This window comes from Zerene cesonia, chromosome 1 (assembly GCF_012273895.1).
Source record: "Zerene cesonia ecotype Mississippi chromosome 1, Zerene_cesonia_1.1, whole genome shotgun sequence".
NCBI lineage: Eukaryota > Metazoa > Arthropoda > Insecta > Lepidoptera > Pieridae > Zerene > Zerene cesonia.
The window spans coordinates 3,601,587-3,615,350 of NC_052102.1; the positions used below are offsets into that span (position 1 = coordinate 3,601,587).

General features: G+C 33.4%; 2 protein-coding genes across 8 annotated transcripts in view; both read right to left on the minus strand.

Annotated features, from left to right (window-relative positions):
* LOC119831441 (ral guanine nucleotide dissociation stimulator) overlaps positions 1–8,076 on the minus strand; it is a 26,426-nt gene extending 18,350 nt beyond the window's left edge. For 3 of the 5 annotated variants that reach the window (XM_038354798.1, XM_038354781.1, XM_038354790.1), the window contains exon 1: positions 3,575–3,858. Coding sequence is in view for 2 of the 5 variants with exons in the window: in XM_038354834.1 (XP_038210762.1) it covers positions 7,637–7,660 (24 nt within the window). In the remaining 3 variants the exon portion in view is untranslated. Of the gene's footprint in view, positions 1–3,574; positions 3,859–7,636 lie in introns of those variants that run through there. The other 2 variants (XM_038354834.1, XM_038354826.1) reach the window with 1 other exon arrangement.
* Positions 8,077–11,528: 3,452 nt separating this feature from the next.
* LOC119831504 (mRNA cap guanine-N7 methyltransferase) lies at positions 11,529–13,725 on the minus strand. 3 transcript variants are annotated; one of them, XM_038354910.1, is made up of 3 exons: positions 13,575–13,725; positions 12,191–13,295; positions 11,529–12,112 (listed from the first exon to the last, which is right to left on the minus strand). In XM_038354910.1, the coding sequence occupies exons 2-3, from the start codon at positions 13,260–13,262 to the stop codon at positions 12,006–12,008; spliced, it is 1,179 nt and encodes a 392-aa protein (XP_038210838.1). In that variant the 5' UTR covers positions 13,263–13,295; positions 13,575–13,725; the 3' UTR covers positions 11,529–12,005. The 3 variants fall into 3 exon arrangements, with proteins under 3 accessions (XP_038210838.1, XP_038210848.1, XP_038210830.1); XM_038354920.1 differs by having other exon boundaries at positions 12,191–13,291; positions 13,575–13,722; XM_038354902.1 differs by lacking the exon at positions 13,575–13,725 and having other exon boundaries at positions 12,191–13,532.
* Between the last annotated feature and the right edge of the window lie 39 nt (positions 13,726–13,764).

Here is a 13,764-nt window from a genome sequence, read left to right on the forward strand (position 1 = left end):
TATATTAGAGTAGATGGTGACAACTTTGAACAACTTTCGTAAAATGTAATTTAATACAACGATAGCCTTGAAGTGGTTATTTTCTCTTCCCTTAATTAAGAAATCAATATTTTGAAGTTAAGCAAGTAATTAAGCAAATTTTGGGATTTTTGTAATTAAGAATAAAAGAATAAAAGCATGATTTTTATTAATACGTGATCATATATTTTTTACACCACGTTAGACATGTTAAATATAGGAAAAAAAGAAAAACATGGTTACATCTCTGTTAAAAAAAAGCTGCATGCAAAACTTTAAATAATGGTTTAATTTTGGATAGCGCATCTATCCAGGAGATTTATCTTTTCTATCCTTCATTTGAAGGTCATTTGGAGTCTTACTCAGAAAGGGCGGTAATTTTTTAAATTTTCGAAAACTGTCGAAGTATCTATTCATTACGCCACATCCTGTATATACATATTATATCAATATACAGTATAGTATTTCAAATAATAAATACTTTCAATTGCGTCTACCTATATCACCAACCTTGTACGAGTATTAAAACGTAATATTAGGTAGTTTGCGAATCGCAATGCTGACAATAAAGGGGACATCCTCATTGTGACACACCAACTGTGACGTATGTTCGATACTTATGGCTATGTGTAACGTGGCGTTACCTTGGGTGTTAGAGATATATTTACATTGTATTCTACAGTCTGCATGTAATATTGATTTTTCTCCGAGTACATTTGTATCAACTGAAAAGCAGTTGATACAAATGTACAATTAGGGGATCAAACAAATTTAAATCACATTGTTCCAAACGAACTGCAAAAAGTTCGGCAAAAAATCAACAGATTTTAGGGACAATTTCTTGTTTGAAAAGTATATTTACATAAGATTAAAGTTCTAACGGTTCGAACACGGAATTCAAAGATATTTCCACAAAGAGAAAAGAGCTATTAAATATACTTTTAAAACAAATTGCATCGCCTGTGGATAAACCAAAAAGTTTGGTTATTATCATAACATGCATATTAATATGTATATAATAAACGAAAGTACTATTAGTACTTACTTTTATTAGAGATTTATTATGTAGTTACGTAAGACGTGTACCGTAGATGGAAGATTCGTTATACGTTTGGTGGACTGCTTAAAAAAATAACTTCATTATTGAAGTCGAATTAAGTCCAGCTGATGCTTGCTAAATTTTATTAAATACATCGATGAATATTGAATTCAGGGCAAATTATTCTATGTGCTTGTACACGTTGACTCGCGGGCGCGGTGGCGGGCGATGTCACGAAATATCAAACATATGAGGTGCTTCCGAGTGTTCACGTTCAAAACGCACGTGCGGTCCAACTAGCGGGCTAACTAGCGACTGGCGCGCGCGGCGAGCTCGCGACAATTTCAAACGCTTGAGACCTGTGTGTGTGTTCACGTCGAACTAGCGGCGGCGCGCGCGTTTCACTCGCGACTTCAGGTAAGTTCAACCAGTTTGAACTTGTCGCTAGATGCGATAGCGCGTTTTTATCATGCCATTCAGTACAGAAGAGTTTATTAGTGCTGTTCAATCAAAACAGTTGACACTCATCCTGGTATATCCAAAAAATCTTGAAGGATGTTCCCTCAAAATACCATATAAAGTATGAAATTCACCATACCGTTCTCTTTCTTTATTAATTTCGTGCACACCAATTCTAATTTTTAGCATCTCCCACTTTAGGTATGAATTTTCGGTTAAAAATAAAAGATCGTCGTCCATGTTTACAACCTCTGAAATACGTCACGATCGCGCGAACGCCTGGCGTTTAATGTGAACACGAGCCCGCCACGTCTCCCGTGCCCGCGCCCGCGCCCGCGCCCGCGCGTTGCAACGTGTACAAGCACTATAAAAATACAATTATGTTTTTGCCTTTGTATGACTTAGATTTTTAAAGCTACAAAACACGATAGACAGAGATAGTATTTGTTTTTGTCTCATGGTTTAAATTGAAGCGACCCGATAAGCAGACTCAAAATCTCGCCACCTATCAATCAAGATAATATTTAAATACAAGAAGCATTAAATTAATATATATTATCTTCACTACAAAAGGAATCAAAGTAAATGTTTCTTAATTCCTTTAAGTCCTTCAAAACGTCCTTCATAAAGATAGAAAAGAAACTAGTTAATACAAAAATTTATTTAATGAAATTGACTAGTATATGTGTGCATGACAGGTGGGACTTAATTGTTTATTAATAATAATTCGTTTCTGAAGGTTGAAGAACGATACCAGTGCGGCGACGTTCACGAATACTTAAGATATACGGTAGATAGCATTATGCAATATATAAAATATACATACATATATAGTACAGCGTATGAAATATAACCATACTCGTATGTAGGTCGCAACACCTATCCTGTATTGGAACATTCACCGAAATTTAAATATTCTTTTGGACGCGGCTTTAAGCAATTTCCTTTATCTGGAATTTTAAAGAGTACACACCTGGCGCGTCAGTTGCTTTTTATCTCTCAAATCAACGAAAACTGAACCGTATTGCTGGCAAATTATCAAGAATTGAAAGACAGCTGGCGTAAAGATTGGCGTCAGGTGCATAAAACATTTCTTTTGCAGTTTTATTGTTACAGACCCTGTTAAAACAATGGGCACCATACAGTCCTGCTGATTTTATGGAAATAATGTATGGTTTATTATTATACCTAACTAGCTACCACTTTTTTTCCATTTTGGTACTTTATTATTAAGGTTTACCGTCTATATTAACCAACATATTCATAAAGTATGAAAGTGGGAAGTCACCTGAATTGCCAATTGCCAATTTAAAGTATTTCAAATTATTAATGGCTACACCTACTAGTCTTATAAAAATAATCTGAAGAAATGTACTGTTGTATTTACCTTAATATTACCTAATATGTATTAGTTTTTTCTAAGGTTTCGTACCTCAAAAGGAAATAACGGAACACTTATAGGTTGTATTCCTTCTGTCCATCAGTCTGTTTGTCCGTCAGTTTGTCTGTCTGTCTGTCTCTGTCCTGAGGAACAAGTACATGTATGAAGGTTAAATTCATATCACATACACACTGTCCTTGAAACTGTAAAAACGAAACAACCAACGCAAGGGTATCAAAACCTTCATGGTACTTCTCGAGCATAGAATCTTCAAATATGGAACGAACCAACTAGTAGTACTACATCACAGCTATAGCAACAATCGCGAGAAGTATAAATTTTTATTTACACCTTTAGATTTTACCTACGCTATAATTACGCTTGAAAGAACCCTCGGTGCACGAGTACGACTCGCACTTACCCGGTCTTTTTTGTCCAGTTAAACTATATTTATAAACTAAACGAAGTATTCACGAAAACAAAAGAACATGTTTTCCCATCAATCAAATATTATCGGGTAATTTGCATAAAAACAATTAGTATATCTTAACTTATGTGGCAGACTAAAGCTAAACACAATAATATGATTCTCATAATCAGGTGATGAAAAATAAGTACGGAAAACATTCAAAAACGATATTTGAGTATCCTAGCTTGGCATTAACTACTGCTGTTACCTGTAGCCTAATTAAGGCACGCATAATTATCATGTTAATTAATCCAAATGACGCGAAAACAACTGACACTTAACAAAAACACATAAACCAATAATTTTGATTAAAAAAAGGTCACTTCAAGAACTGATCACTCGTTGCACAAGTTCTTTATTTATTAAGGTTTAGGAACGCTATGCTTTTGTTATCACAAATGTACAGAATGAGTAATCGCGCCAAATAAACTGTCCAAGCGATTTTCTAAAACCCTTCCGTTCTCTGCGCTCGGTGCGCGTCGTCTGACGTTGGTTGAGAGCCCCGATAGCGACAGCTGTGTTGAACCGTGGAGTGCTCCGAGGTTGTGACGCGAGGAGACGAGATAGCTTCGAGCAGTACGCATGTGCCAAAGCACTGTTCCAAACCATCATAATACTTATTCACAACATTTCAATTATGATTATAATATGTACGTATGTAAATAAAACTTTTATATTATTCGTTGAGTGAAACATTAGATACCAATAATTATGATGTCGCGGTGAAATTGTAAATACTAAATTATAATATCGTAGCATACATTTCCGATTCCGAGATTGTAACCTTTCGAATTATTCTGATACGTATAACATAATGCTTACAATATTTAATTAAAAGCGTTATTTTTGTGAATTAGGCATTTGTTGTGATGGGTTAGATTTAGGTACGGTTTATTTAACAACTACACAGAGCTAGGAGCTCCCCAAAAGCGTGGCTTCGTTAACGCAAAACTTGCACCTGCACGGATGTTTGGGAAAGGTAATCTCTCGGCAAATACATAACTACCATATACTTGCATTATAGTCGAACGTAAACTATTAATGCGATAATGCAAATTTAAAGGATGACAATTTTTAACAGTTTGCAATCTCGCCAGTTACTTAATAATCTAACGGTTTTTACATATTTGTGACGTCATTCATATATAAATACTTTATTTCACAAACATAATAAAAAATACGTAGTCCGAATAATTTGATAACGAAAAAAGTTGTTTTCTATTATTCTAAGGCTAACTAAAGGGTTACAGTTGTCACAGACGAATCTTTACGTTTTATAAAAATTACCTACACACTCGTTGAGTATAGGCAAAATGTACGTAATCGAAGTCGTATCCATCTAGTAATATGAAAGCTTTCTCCTTACTAATATTATAAATCCGAAAGTGGGTTTGTTTTTTTTCACGTCGCAACGGAGCGATTTTATGATACAATTTTTGCTACGACTTGTCCAAGTGTCCCCTACAATATATAAAAAAATGTCAATAAAGAATTTATTATATTATAGTGAATTAGGCTACTTTTCAACCGACTTCAAAAAAGGAGGAGGTTGTCAATTCGACTTTTGAATTTTTTTTGTGTTTGTACCCTCATAACTTTTTACTGAATGAACTGATTCTTATGATACCTTTTTTATTTAAATGCTGGTGCCTTCTACTTGGTCTTCAGTTTTCTCTTAAAAATAATCATTTCCTACCGCGTCAAAACATATCCTTCTCATACGAAATTACTTGATTGCGCGGGCAAAGCAGCGGACGGAAATATATGTAGTTATAGCATAATTATTAAGATTGGTGAATGGCTTAGTTGCTAACAAAATAAGAAATCTGAACGTAAGTATGTATGGATGGGAAAAAATAAATCTTAATTACGCAACTATTGAATGTTGTAGTCGAACACGCTTCGACACAAGCTGAGGCTGCTCGCACCGGTAAAGGTACCATACCCTAAATGTGAAATAGTAGCATGAACATGCTACCTTGTTATTGTATTGCGTTCGATGAGTGGGTAGCGAGAAGGGTAAGAAATAGGATACGGGTATGCGGCTTCCCCAGATGCCCGTATACTTTTTCTTACCCTTCCTTGTCATTTCCTTATTCTTCTCGTCAATCCTTTCTTCATGCCATTCCAGTTAAAGACGTCCATCCGGATGGAACTTGTTAATGTCCATGGACAATAGAAGACCCACCCACTCCATTACCGACGTAAAAATAAAAGGCTGTAATATTGAGTGCTTTAATACGTCGAAAGTAACATAAACAATACAATATTATTAAAACTCGTACCAACTAAAAAGTCTGTAAGTAGGTATTAAACAGGTATGCAACAATCCTAAAAAGAATGAATGCATAAAATTAATAATAATTACAAATGAGCTCAGGCAAATATTTCGCCTTGGCTTTGACGACTTTCTCATCGATCAACGAGTATTGAATAGAATGCAAAATCATGATAAAACAGCATTTAAATATCAACTTGTTATACTATATTGATAAGCAACAAAATATATAATTTTTAATATTAAGTACGATGTAATATTTAATATAATAACAACAACAACTTTAAAAGCTATAGAATTGTTTTCACAAAAAAAGTGAACAGTAAAAGCAAGCATCTTATTTAGACGATACTTTTACATTTATCTACGTATGTTGAATTTTACGATATTCTTTTTTGTTCTGATCCGTTCTGATCATGCCGGAATTCGTTTAAAATATTGAACACAAAATTGGAAATATACATTATATTATTACAATGCGCTTTTAGTTTTAAAATTAAACCTGAGACTAGTCTACAATAGGCCATGGTCATAATATATAATACGATAATATTATATCAGTCAGTACAATAAATTTTTGCAGTCTTATTTAGTTCTCCTTGCCATCAATTATTTATGTGTGCTATTCAATGTTTGCATAAAATAATATTTATAACCGTAATATTAATTTGAATTCTACTACGTAGTTCCAATTCTACCAACCTAAATTTTTAAATGTAAAATTTTAAACTACTGATATTAATAAAAAGAATTTGCAATGTTGTTTATCATAAAATAGCTCTACTTCAAATAAACCACGACACGATGTTAGCACGGTTATTTTTACATAGTGCGTGCGCGTTATGTCGAAGGTCTGGCCCGTTCACTTCTACTTTCTACCGAAAAATGCGTTGTCGAATTACACCGTGCTATTACACCATTTGTTATGCTAGACGCAAGAAGAAAGTGAAAAACCAAAATGAAGACCATTACCGATTATTCGACTTGTATTTATTATTCTAGTATCCTGGTATGGGCTAGAACATAAAATAATTTGAACCTATTTGTGACATTGTATAGTGGTAAGTATGGTTTGAAATTTTATAAAGCTACACGTTTTCAACGTTCCTGGTTTTGTAGTAGGCATACTGTAAGTGGTTTGTAATCATAATATTGTAACCAACTATATCTTTCAATTACAATTATTGTTATATTTGACTATATTGTAATTCATGTGCTGCAACAATAGCGTGGCAACTAAGTCGACTGTTGCTTCACCTGTTGAAGTCTCACGAGTACTTTCGACACCTTATTAGAGACGTTAATAATAGATAAAAGGTATTAACATTTAAAAGAGAGCAATTTGCTTACATTAAAAAAAATATAAATCCGAAGTATACATACCAATTCCAAAAAGAAATGATATTCTATTTAGAAATTAAAGACTTTTAAACGGATTTTAAACGCGATATATATATTATATGATGTTTCGAACACTTTACAGCGAGTGTGGTTACGCGGAGACAGAATCAAAAACAAGAAAATACTTTATGATCTTCTATCTAAAATAGTAAAATGTTTAAAAGTGTACACAAAAAAACTTTTTTAAACTTCTACCCAGAACTATTTCAATGCAATATTTAATTCAATTCATTATTTTAATTTATGGCAGTACTGCATTACCACACTCTGATACCTGCGTGATTTTATTCCAAGAATGCCACCTTCAAAATAATGCGCTTATTACATACTTTCTATAATATCATCATTCTTAAAAATAGCCTGCACTGAAAACAGTTTGCAAAATATTACATAAATTCGCATATAGTATAGGTACATACACGTTCGGTCAATCATCGTGGGTAGACGTTGAATACAATATGGAAATTTTATTCTCTTCTGAATTCTCTGTATTACCTAATTATAATCAAGCACACAGTGAAAACTCAAATTATAAACACAATTTATTCAATATAAAACTATAAATATGTAGAAATATGGAAATGATATTACCAAGCTCTCAGCATCCTGGCTCATCTTTTTCTACGCATGGTTCCCGCGAAGGACTCGCGCCTTGGCGGCGCTACTTCAAACCAGGTAAACAAAGCCACCGTACCATGGCACATCAACACAACTCGCTACATTCCTTCACTGCATCCGTGTTTAACATATGATTCCTCCGGCCGGTCTGACGTCACACGCTTTCTCACACCACAAGGCTGCACTGCATTTAACAAATAATTCCGTTTCTTAACCCTTGACAGTGAGTTATTAAATGAAGTTAATACTAATATTAAATTTATTACTCAATCGACCGACTTGTTTTACCCTATCGAACCAAAATATGTTTCGCGTGCGAAGAAAATACGATCGTATGACGCAGGTAACGACTTTCGCGCACGAACTGAGTGAAGCACGTCCGCTTCGTGGCACAGCAGCCGCCGCGCGCGCACCACGTAACGGCACAAGCCCCCGCGCCTCCGTCCCCGTTAAACCCAGGCCTCTGAACCTTCTCTGTCTCTCCTCAGTAGCTGCACAGGCACTGTTGCGTTCGTCTCTTAATTATCATTCGTCTACTACAATAAGTAGTACAGATGTCTATAATTCTTAATATTCTTCAAAATGCATTCGTAAAAGTGATCGCTTTTCCTAAACAAAGTAAGTAATGCAAATATGCAAAATTTAAGAAAAGTAACTATACTCATAATATACAAGTATAAGTATTTATGATTATTCAATTATTAATAGATTTAATTTCAATATTACATAATTATTTTCCTAAATACAAATCAGTACACGTTTAAACGTTAACTTGTTAAATTTTCGTTTCGTGATTTATCGAATAAGACATTCGGCAAAACATACTTCTTCCCTTTGCTATTTGAAACACCTACCATAATATTTAGTACTAGCTGGTGCAACTTCGTTTGCGTTAACTTTAAACGTGAATAAACTGGAGTCAAAATAGGTAAACCTATAGTATTATGTTATCTGTGCCTATACATTAAAAGGTATAGATATAACACTTCCCATTTTTTTTTGCAAATATCCTTCAACATCAAATATTTCATATCTCGATTATAAAACTTAAGTCAACAGAAAATGCCTATCAGACTGAACAACAGTTGTTAAGACATTATTTCTATTACGGTTACAGTGTATGTTAACTCTTACAGTTCCGGGAGTTCCAAATCTTAGATTTTTATAAGTCAGCAGAAAATGCGCATCAGATTGTAAAAATTTTACTAAGAAGTCATTCCTGTACTCGTTATAATGTAGCTTGGCTCTTGGCGTTCGAGACTTGATACCTTTACAATAAAAAAAACTTATTCAAATCCGTCCAGCAGTTCGTGTTGTTGTTTTTATATCCGTGCTCTATTTTTGTTTTTAAATCCGTTTCAGTTATTATTATTAAACACGGTTTTATAAGCTCGGGTTGTATGTATGTATGTTATATAATTTTCACCAATTTCGAGAAGTCTCATTAATTTGAGTTTTTGCATACGTATCAAAGACTAATGACAATGCAATAATTTGACAATAGTTGCCCAGTGTCCTTAATGGATTTGCCAGGATTAATAAATCATTTAAAAGATCCTCTGTAGGAGCGGAAGAAAGATAAAGCTAGTGTGCGATCTGCGCATGACGACTAATGACTTCTCGAGAAAACATTAAGAATCTATCCAAGAAAGATCTAATTGCCAGATACAATAAAAATCTTCTCCAGAGTTTTTTTGATAATAAAGGACAGTTGTTTATACAATAAAAGCAAAAGATCAACTCATTAATGCTACTCGAAATCTAGGTGACAAGACCAATGATATTAAGAAAACCGGAGCTCTTCCCAAAGAACAGAAAATACATATTCGTAGGGGCTATACTGCATTAACGTGTCGAAAGGTTTAGAGAATGACAATATATGCTTTATCACCTAAATTATCTGTCCTAATTTTTGCAGAAGCCAACTAACTATACGGGGAGACATATTGTCAGTCTGTATTGATTTCGGTTCAGATGGTTTAGACATGATTGAACCGATACTGATACTGATAGACTGGTTTGGACGGCATTCGGATTAAAGAACATGATCGTAATTGTAATTGGTTTAAATTAACAGGTAAAACCCCGTGTAATAGAGGTGCTTTAAATGAAGTGAATCGTAAAAAATGTGAATCCTACTTCCTACTAATCCTACTATCCTACTAGTCCTACTTAATCCTACTAATATTATAAATGCGAATGTTTGTAAGGATGTGTGTGTGTTTGTTGCTCTTTCTCGCAGACTACTGAACCGATTGCAATGAAATTTGGTAGGTAGACAGCTGGACAACTGAAATAACATATAGGCTTTTTATCCCGATATTCTTACGGGATACAGACTTACGCGGGTGAAATCACGGGGCGCAGCTAGTATTATAAATACGAAAGTTTGTAAGGATGTGTGTGTTTGTTGCCCTTTCACGCAAAAACTACCGAACCAGTTGCAATGAAATTTAATGCGTAAATAGATGGACAACTAGAATAACATATGTGCAACTTTTTACCCCGATATTCCTACGGGATACGGATTTACGCGGATGAAACCGCGGGGCGCAGCTAGTTAAGAATAAAACCGCATTTTACTGCAGTTCATGACTATCCTCTTAAAATAGACGCCAATAAGATGATGGTAATACTTCAAAATATCAAGCACCCTACCCACGCTTTTTTAGTTTGTAATGAATTATTCCGTGAGCTGGGGGCTTTTACGGTAAAGTTCGAAATTAAATAACTGTTTGAAAATTTAGGTACCATTGAGAGCTGGTAAATCTTATGTTTTACCGGCAAATCTTACGATTTACCACAGTTTGCTTACGGTAACATCCATATAGAAATATATATATTTGGACATATAATTGGATAACCATCAGAGTTACTGGATCTCCTATATCTTATATCTTTAAACGAGCAATTCTTGTATATATATATAATTGGAATCTCGGAATTGCCCCAAAGATTTTCATGAAATTTAGTATATAGGGGGTTTCGGGGGCGATAAATCGATCTAGCTAGGAATCTTTTTTAGAAAATGTCATATTCGTGGTTTATCAACTTAAACTTACTTTTTTAACAAATAGGAGGCGTTTGATTGATAAACTGTAAAAAATTAAGTATTTGTTTCTAATATAATATCAAACTAATTGCAATCACGATTTTTTTTAAATAACCAGTTCATATTTTTTTATTATTCTGTCGGTAAGATCGAAAAATATTATTCATATTTCATCATTTTATTAGTATGTAATTCGTACTTAAATATAATTTCCAAAAAACACAATTTATAAAAAAACAAAAAAAAAATACCGAGCAAAGCTCGGTCATCCAGGTAATAGGTGATTAAAATAATGATGCAGATTTTACAGTAATGGTGCTTAATAATTCTTATTCTCATTACTTATACATCGGTTTTAACACAAATACTATAACACATAGGTATCACAAACATTTCTTTAATTTATATTTAAGGGGAATGACCACTTTCAGGCCCAGTTAAGCTCAATGTAAGACAGCGTCGTCTCGTCCGCTTTCAATATGAAACCAATACGCTCGTTGGGTTTTAAATCAGTATGTAACAAAATACAAAGCGAAGTATAATAATACGGGTACAAAATATCTAACTTCGTGTTCGAAGAGACAAAATTTAAAAACGACGAATTCTTAATGTTCTGGTACAAGTGAATACTGTAATTAACCTATACAGATGAGTATAAACTTAACTTTTTTCAAATAATTCATGTAATTGAAATTTGTAGAAATATAATTCCATAACAATTTGAATAATTACATGTTAAATTGGCATGTTAGGGACTGATGCTTATCTGCTTGAGTAAATAACAATTTAAGGGTGACAAAAATAACACAATTATTTGCGAAATACAAATGCACTTTTTATTTATTGTTTATAAATAACACTTGCATGATAAAATGAATCACAAAACTATTAACATATATCTAACATTTTTATAAAAAAAATATTGTTTTATGTATGAAACACATTGATGTAAAAATCTCAAGATGCACATTCACCAATTATACCTACTTAGGTAAAGTTATACTTTAAGCATACAGTATTTAAAATTCAATCTTCTGCGGATTACTCAAAGTTGTTTTTAAAGAGTACGAGTATTCCTAGACACAAGTGATTTGAGACTGAAATGAGTTAACACTACAAGTTAGAATGTTGGGCTCATTTTATGCTAGCAGATAGATAGTGGTAGGTTATTATTTCAAGATTTCATCAATTTTTTACAAAAAAAATCTTTAAAATACAGTTTATTATTCACATTACCAATACAAGTGCTCCACTATACAGTGTACTGTAAAGTTAAATTAATTTTAACCCTCATTGTTTTGAACTTACATCACTTTTTGAGGGATTATCATCTGTCTTGTTTCTTGGTTCTTTCTCTTGTTTCTTACATTTTCTGAACACAAATGCCATATATATATCTAAAACAAAAAAATATGTTATTTTTATGATGTTAACTAAATATGGTAAAGGATATAGTCATTCCACTTTATACTTACTTGCTACTTCCCACTCCGATTTGCTCATGGTACGAAGACGATAATGCTCATTTGTATCTTTATTATTCTCCCAAAATACTTTTGCATGCTCATACTCAGATTCGCTTGCAATCAAATCTTTGCCTGGTGGTGGTGGATAACTTTCAAAACACCTAATTTTGTACAATAAATCCTTGTATTTTTCAACATGGTCTTTATAGACATCTGCTAATCCAGCCTTATATACTAATTCAAGATCATATTCTCTAGCTAACTTATGAAATAAATCAAAGTAAACTAAAAACTCAGGGCAGTCCACAACTCCTTCTAAATGAAAATCATATTTCCCACCAAATAATGGATAACCATCCTTTACGTCAAAGAGCAATTTAATTTTGTAAATCCTGTTTCCAAATTCTCCATTCTCCGATTTTTGGGCACGAGATACTATTTCATTTGCATTTGGTAATGTTCCAAAAAAGTATCCACCGGGTTTAAGGCATTCAGTTATATTCATTAGCATACGCCTTGCTTGGACCAAACTTTCAAAACTATAATGTAAACCAAATTGGCAACTTACTACATCAAATCGTATTGAAGGATCTGTATATTTGTTCCGCAAACATTCCTTTGTACAATCAGCAGCAATAAACTGTGCAGAAAATGAATTACCTCTCATATCTTTGTATCTCGCTTGGCATTGTTGAATAGAAACTTCAGCAATGTCTGCAAATACAACATGTTCCACACGTACTTTCTGCCATTTACTTATATCTCCACCTTTTCCACAGCATATATCAAGCGCATATAATGGCCTCCCATAGTCTTTTTCTCGAATTTTATCAACATATTCTTGTATAAGGACAGATTTAACCCAATTATTAAAGTTTCTCAGGTAAAATATTGGAGAATTAAATCGTTCCCTTAGACCTTTTTCTTCTAAATGGTTGTAATGAGCAGCAACAATAGAAGTATGTTCCTTTTTTGGTGGTTGGTCTTCAGTGTCAGAATCGAGTTTTCGGCGTTTTCTAGGATTACCCGTTGAATTACCTACTTCTTCACCTTTTTCAACATCAGCATTCAGAGTACTCATTTTTTATTCTTATTTAATTTACCTATAAACTAACTGAAAATTCAGTCTTGATGAATACTAAGAAAACAGTAACAGTTATTTAAGTTTAATTTAATCTAATCCCTATATATTTATATTTAAATCTATATAAATGACTGTAAAATAAATTGTCATTTCGTTTAAAAATCGGAATATATGACTACAAATCACTGAATATTAAGGTTATTAAATTTTACAATTTGTCAAAGACATAGGTACGTGATACGTCATAAGTCAAAACTAGCCAAAATGTACAGATTAAACATTTAAAGAATACAATACTGTGATACCTACCTACAGGCCACAGATTAAGAACTCATTACTACTACTGGCTACAGATCAACCGTATCATACGTACAACCATAGAATGTTCACTTAACCTCGGTAGGTAAGTAATGTGCACATCATAGACATAGTATCTTGTACATGATGGACGTAAATAACGTAGACTAAATAAAAGCAATTCCAATATGCAGGGCTGCTA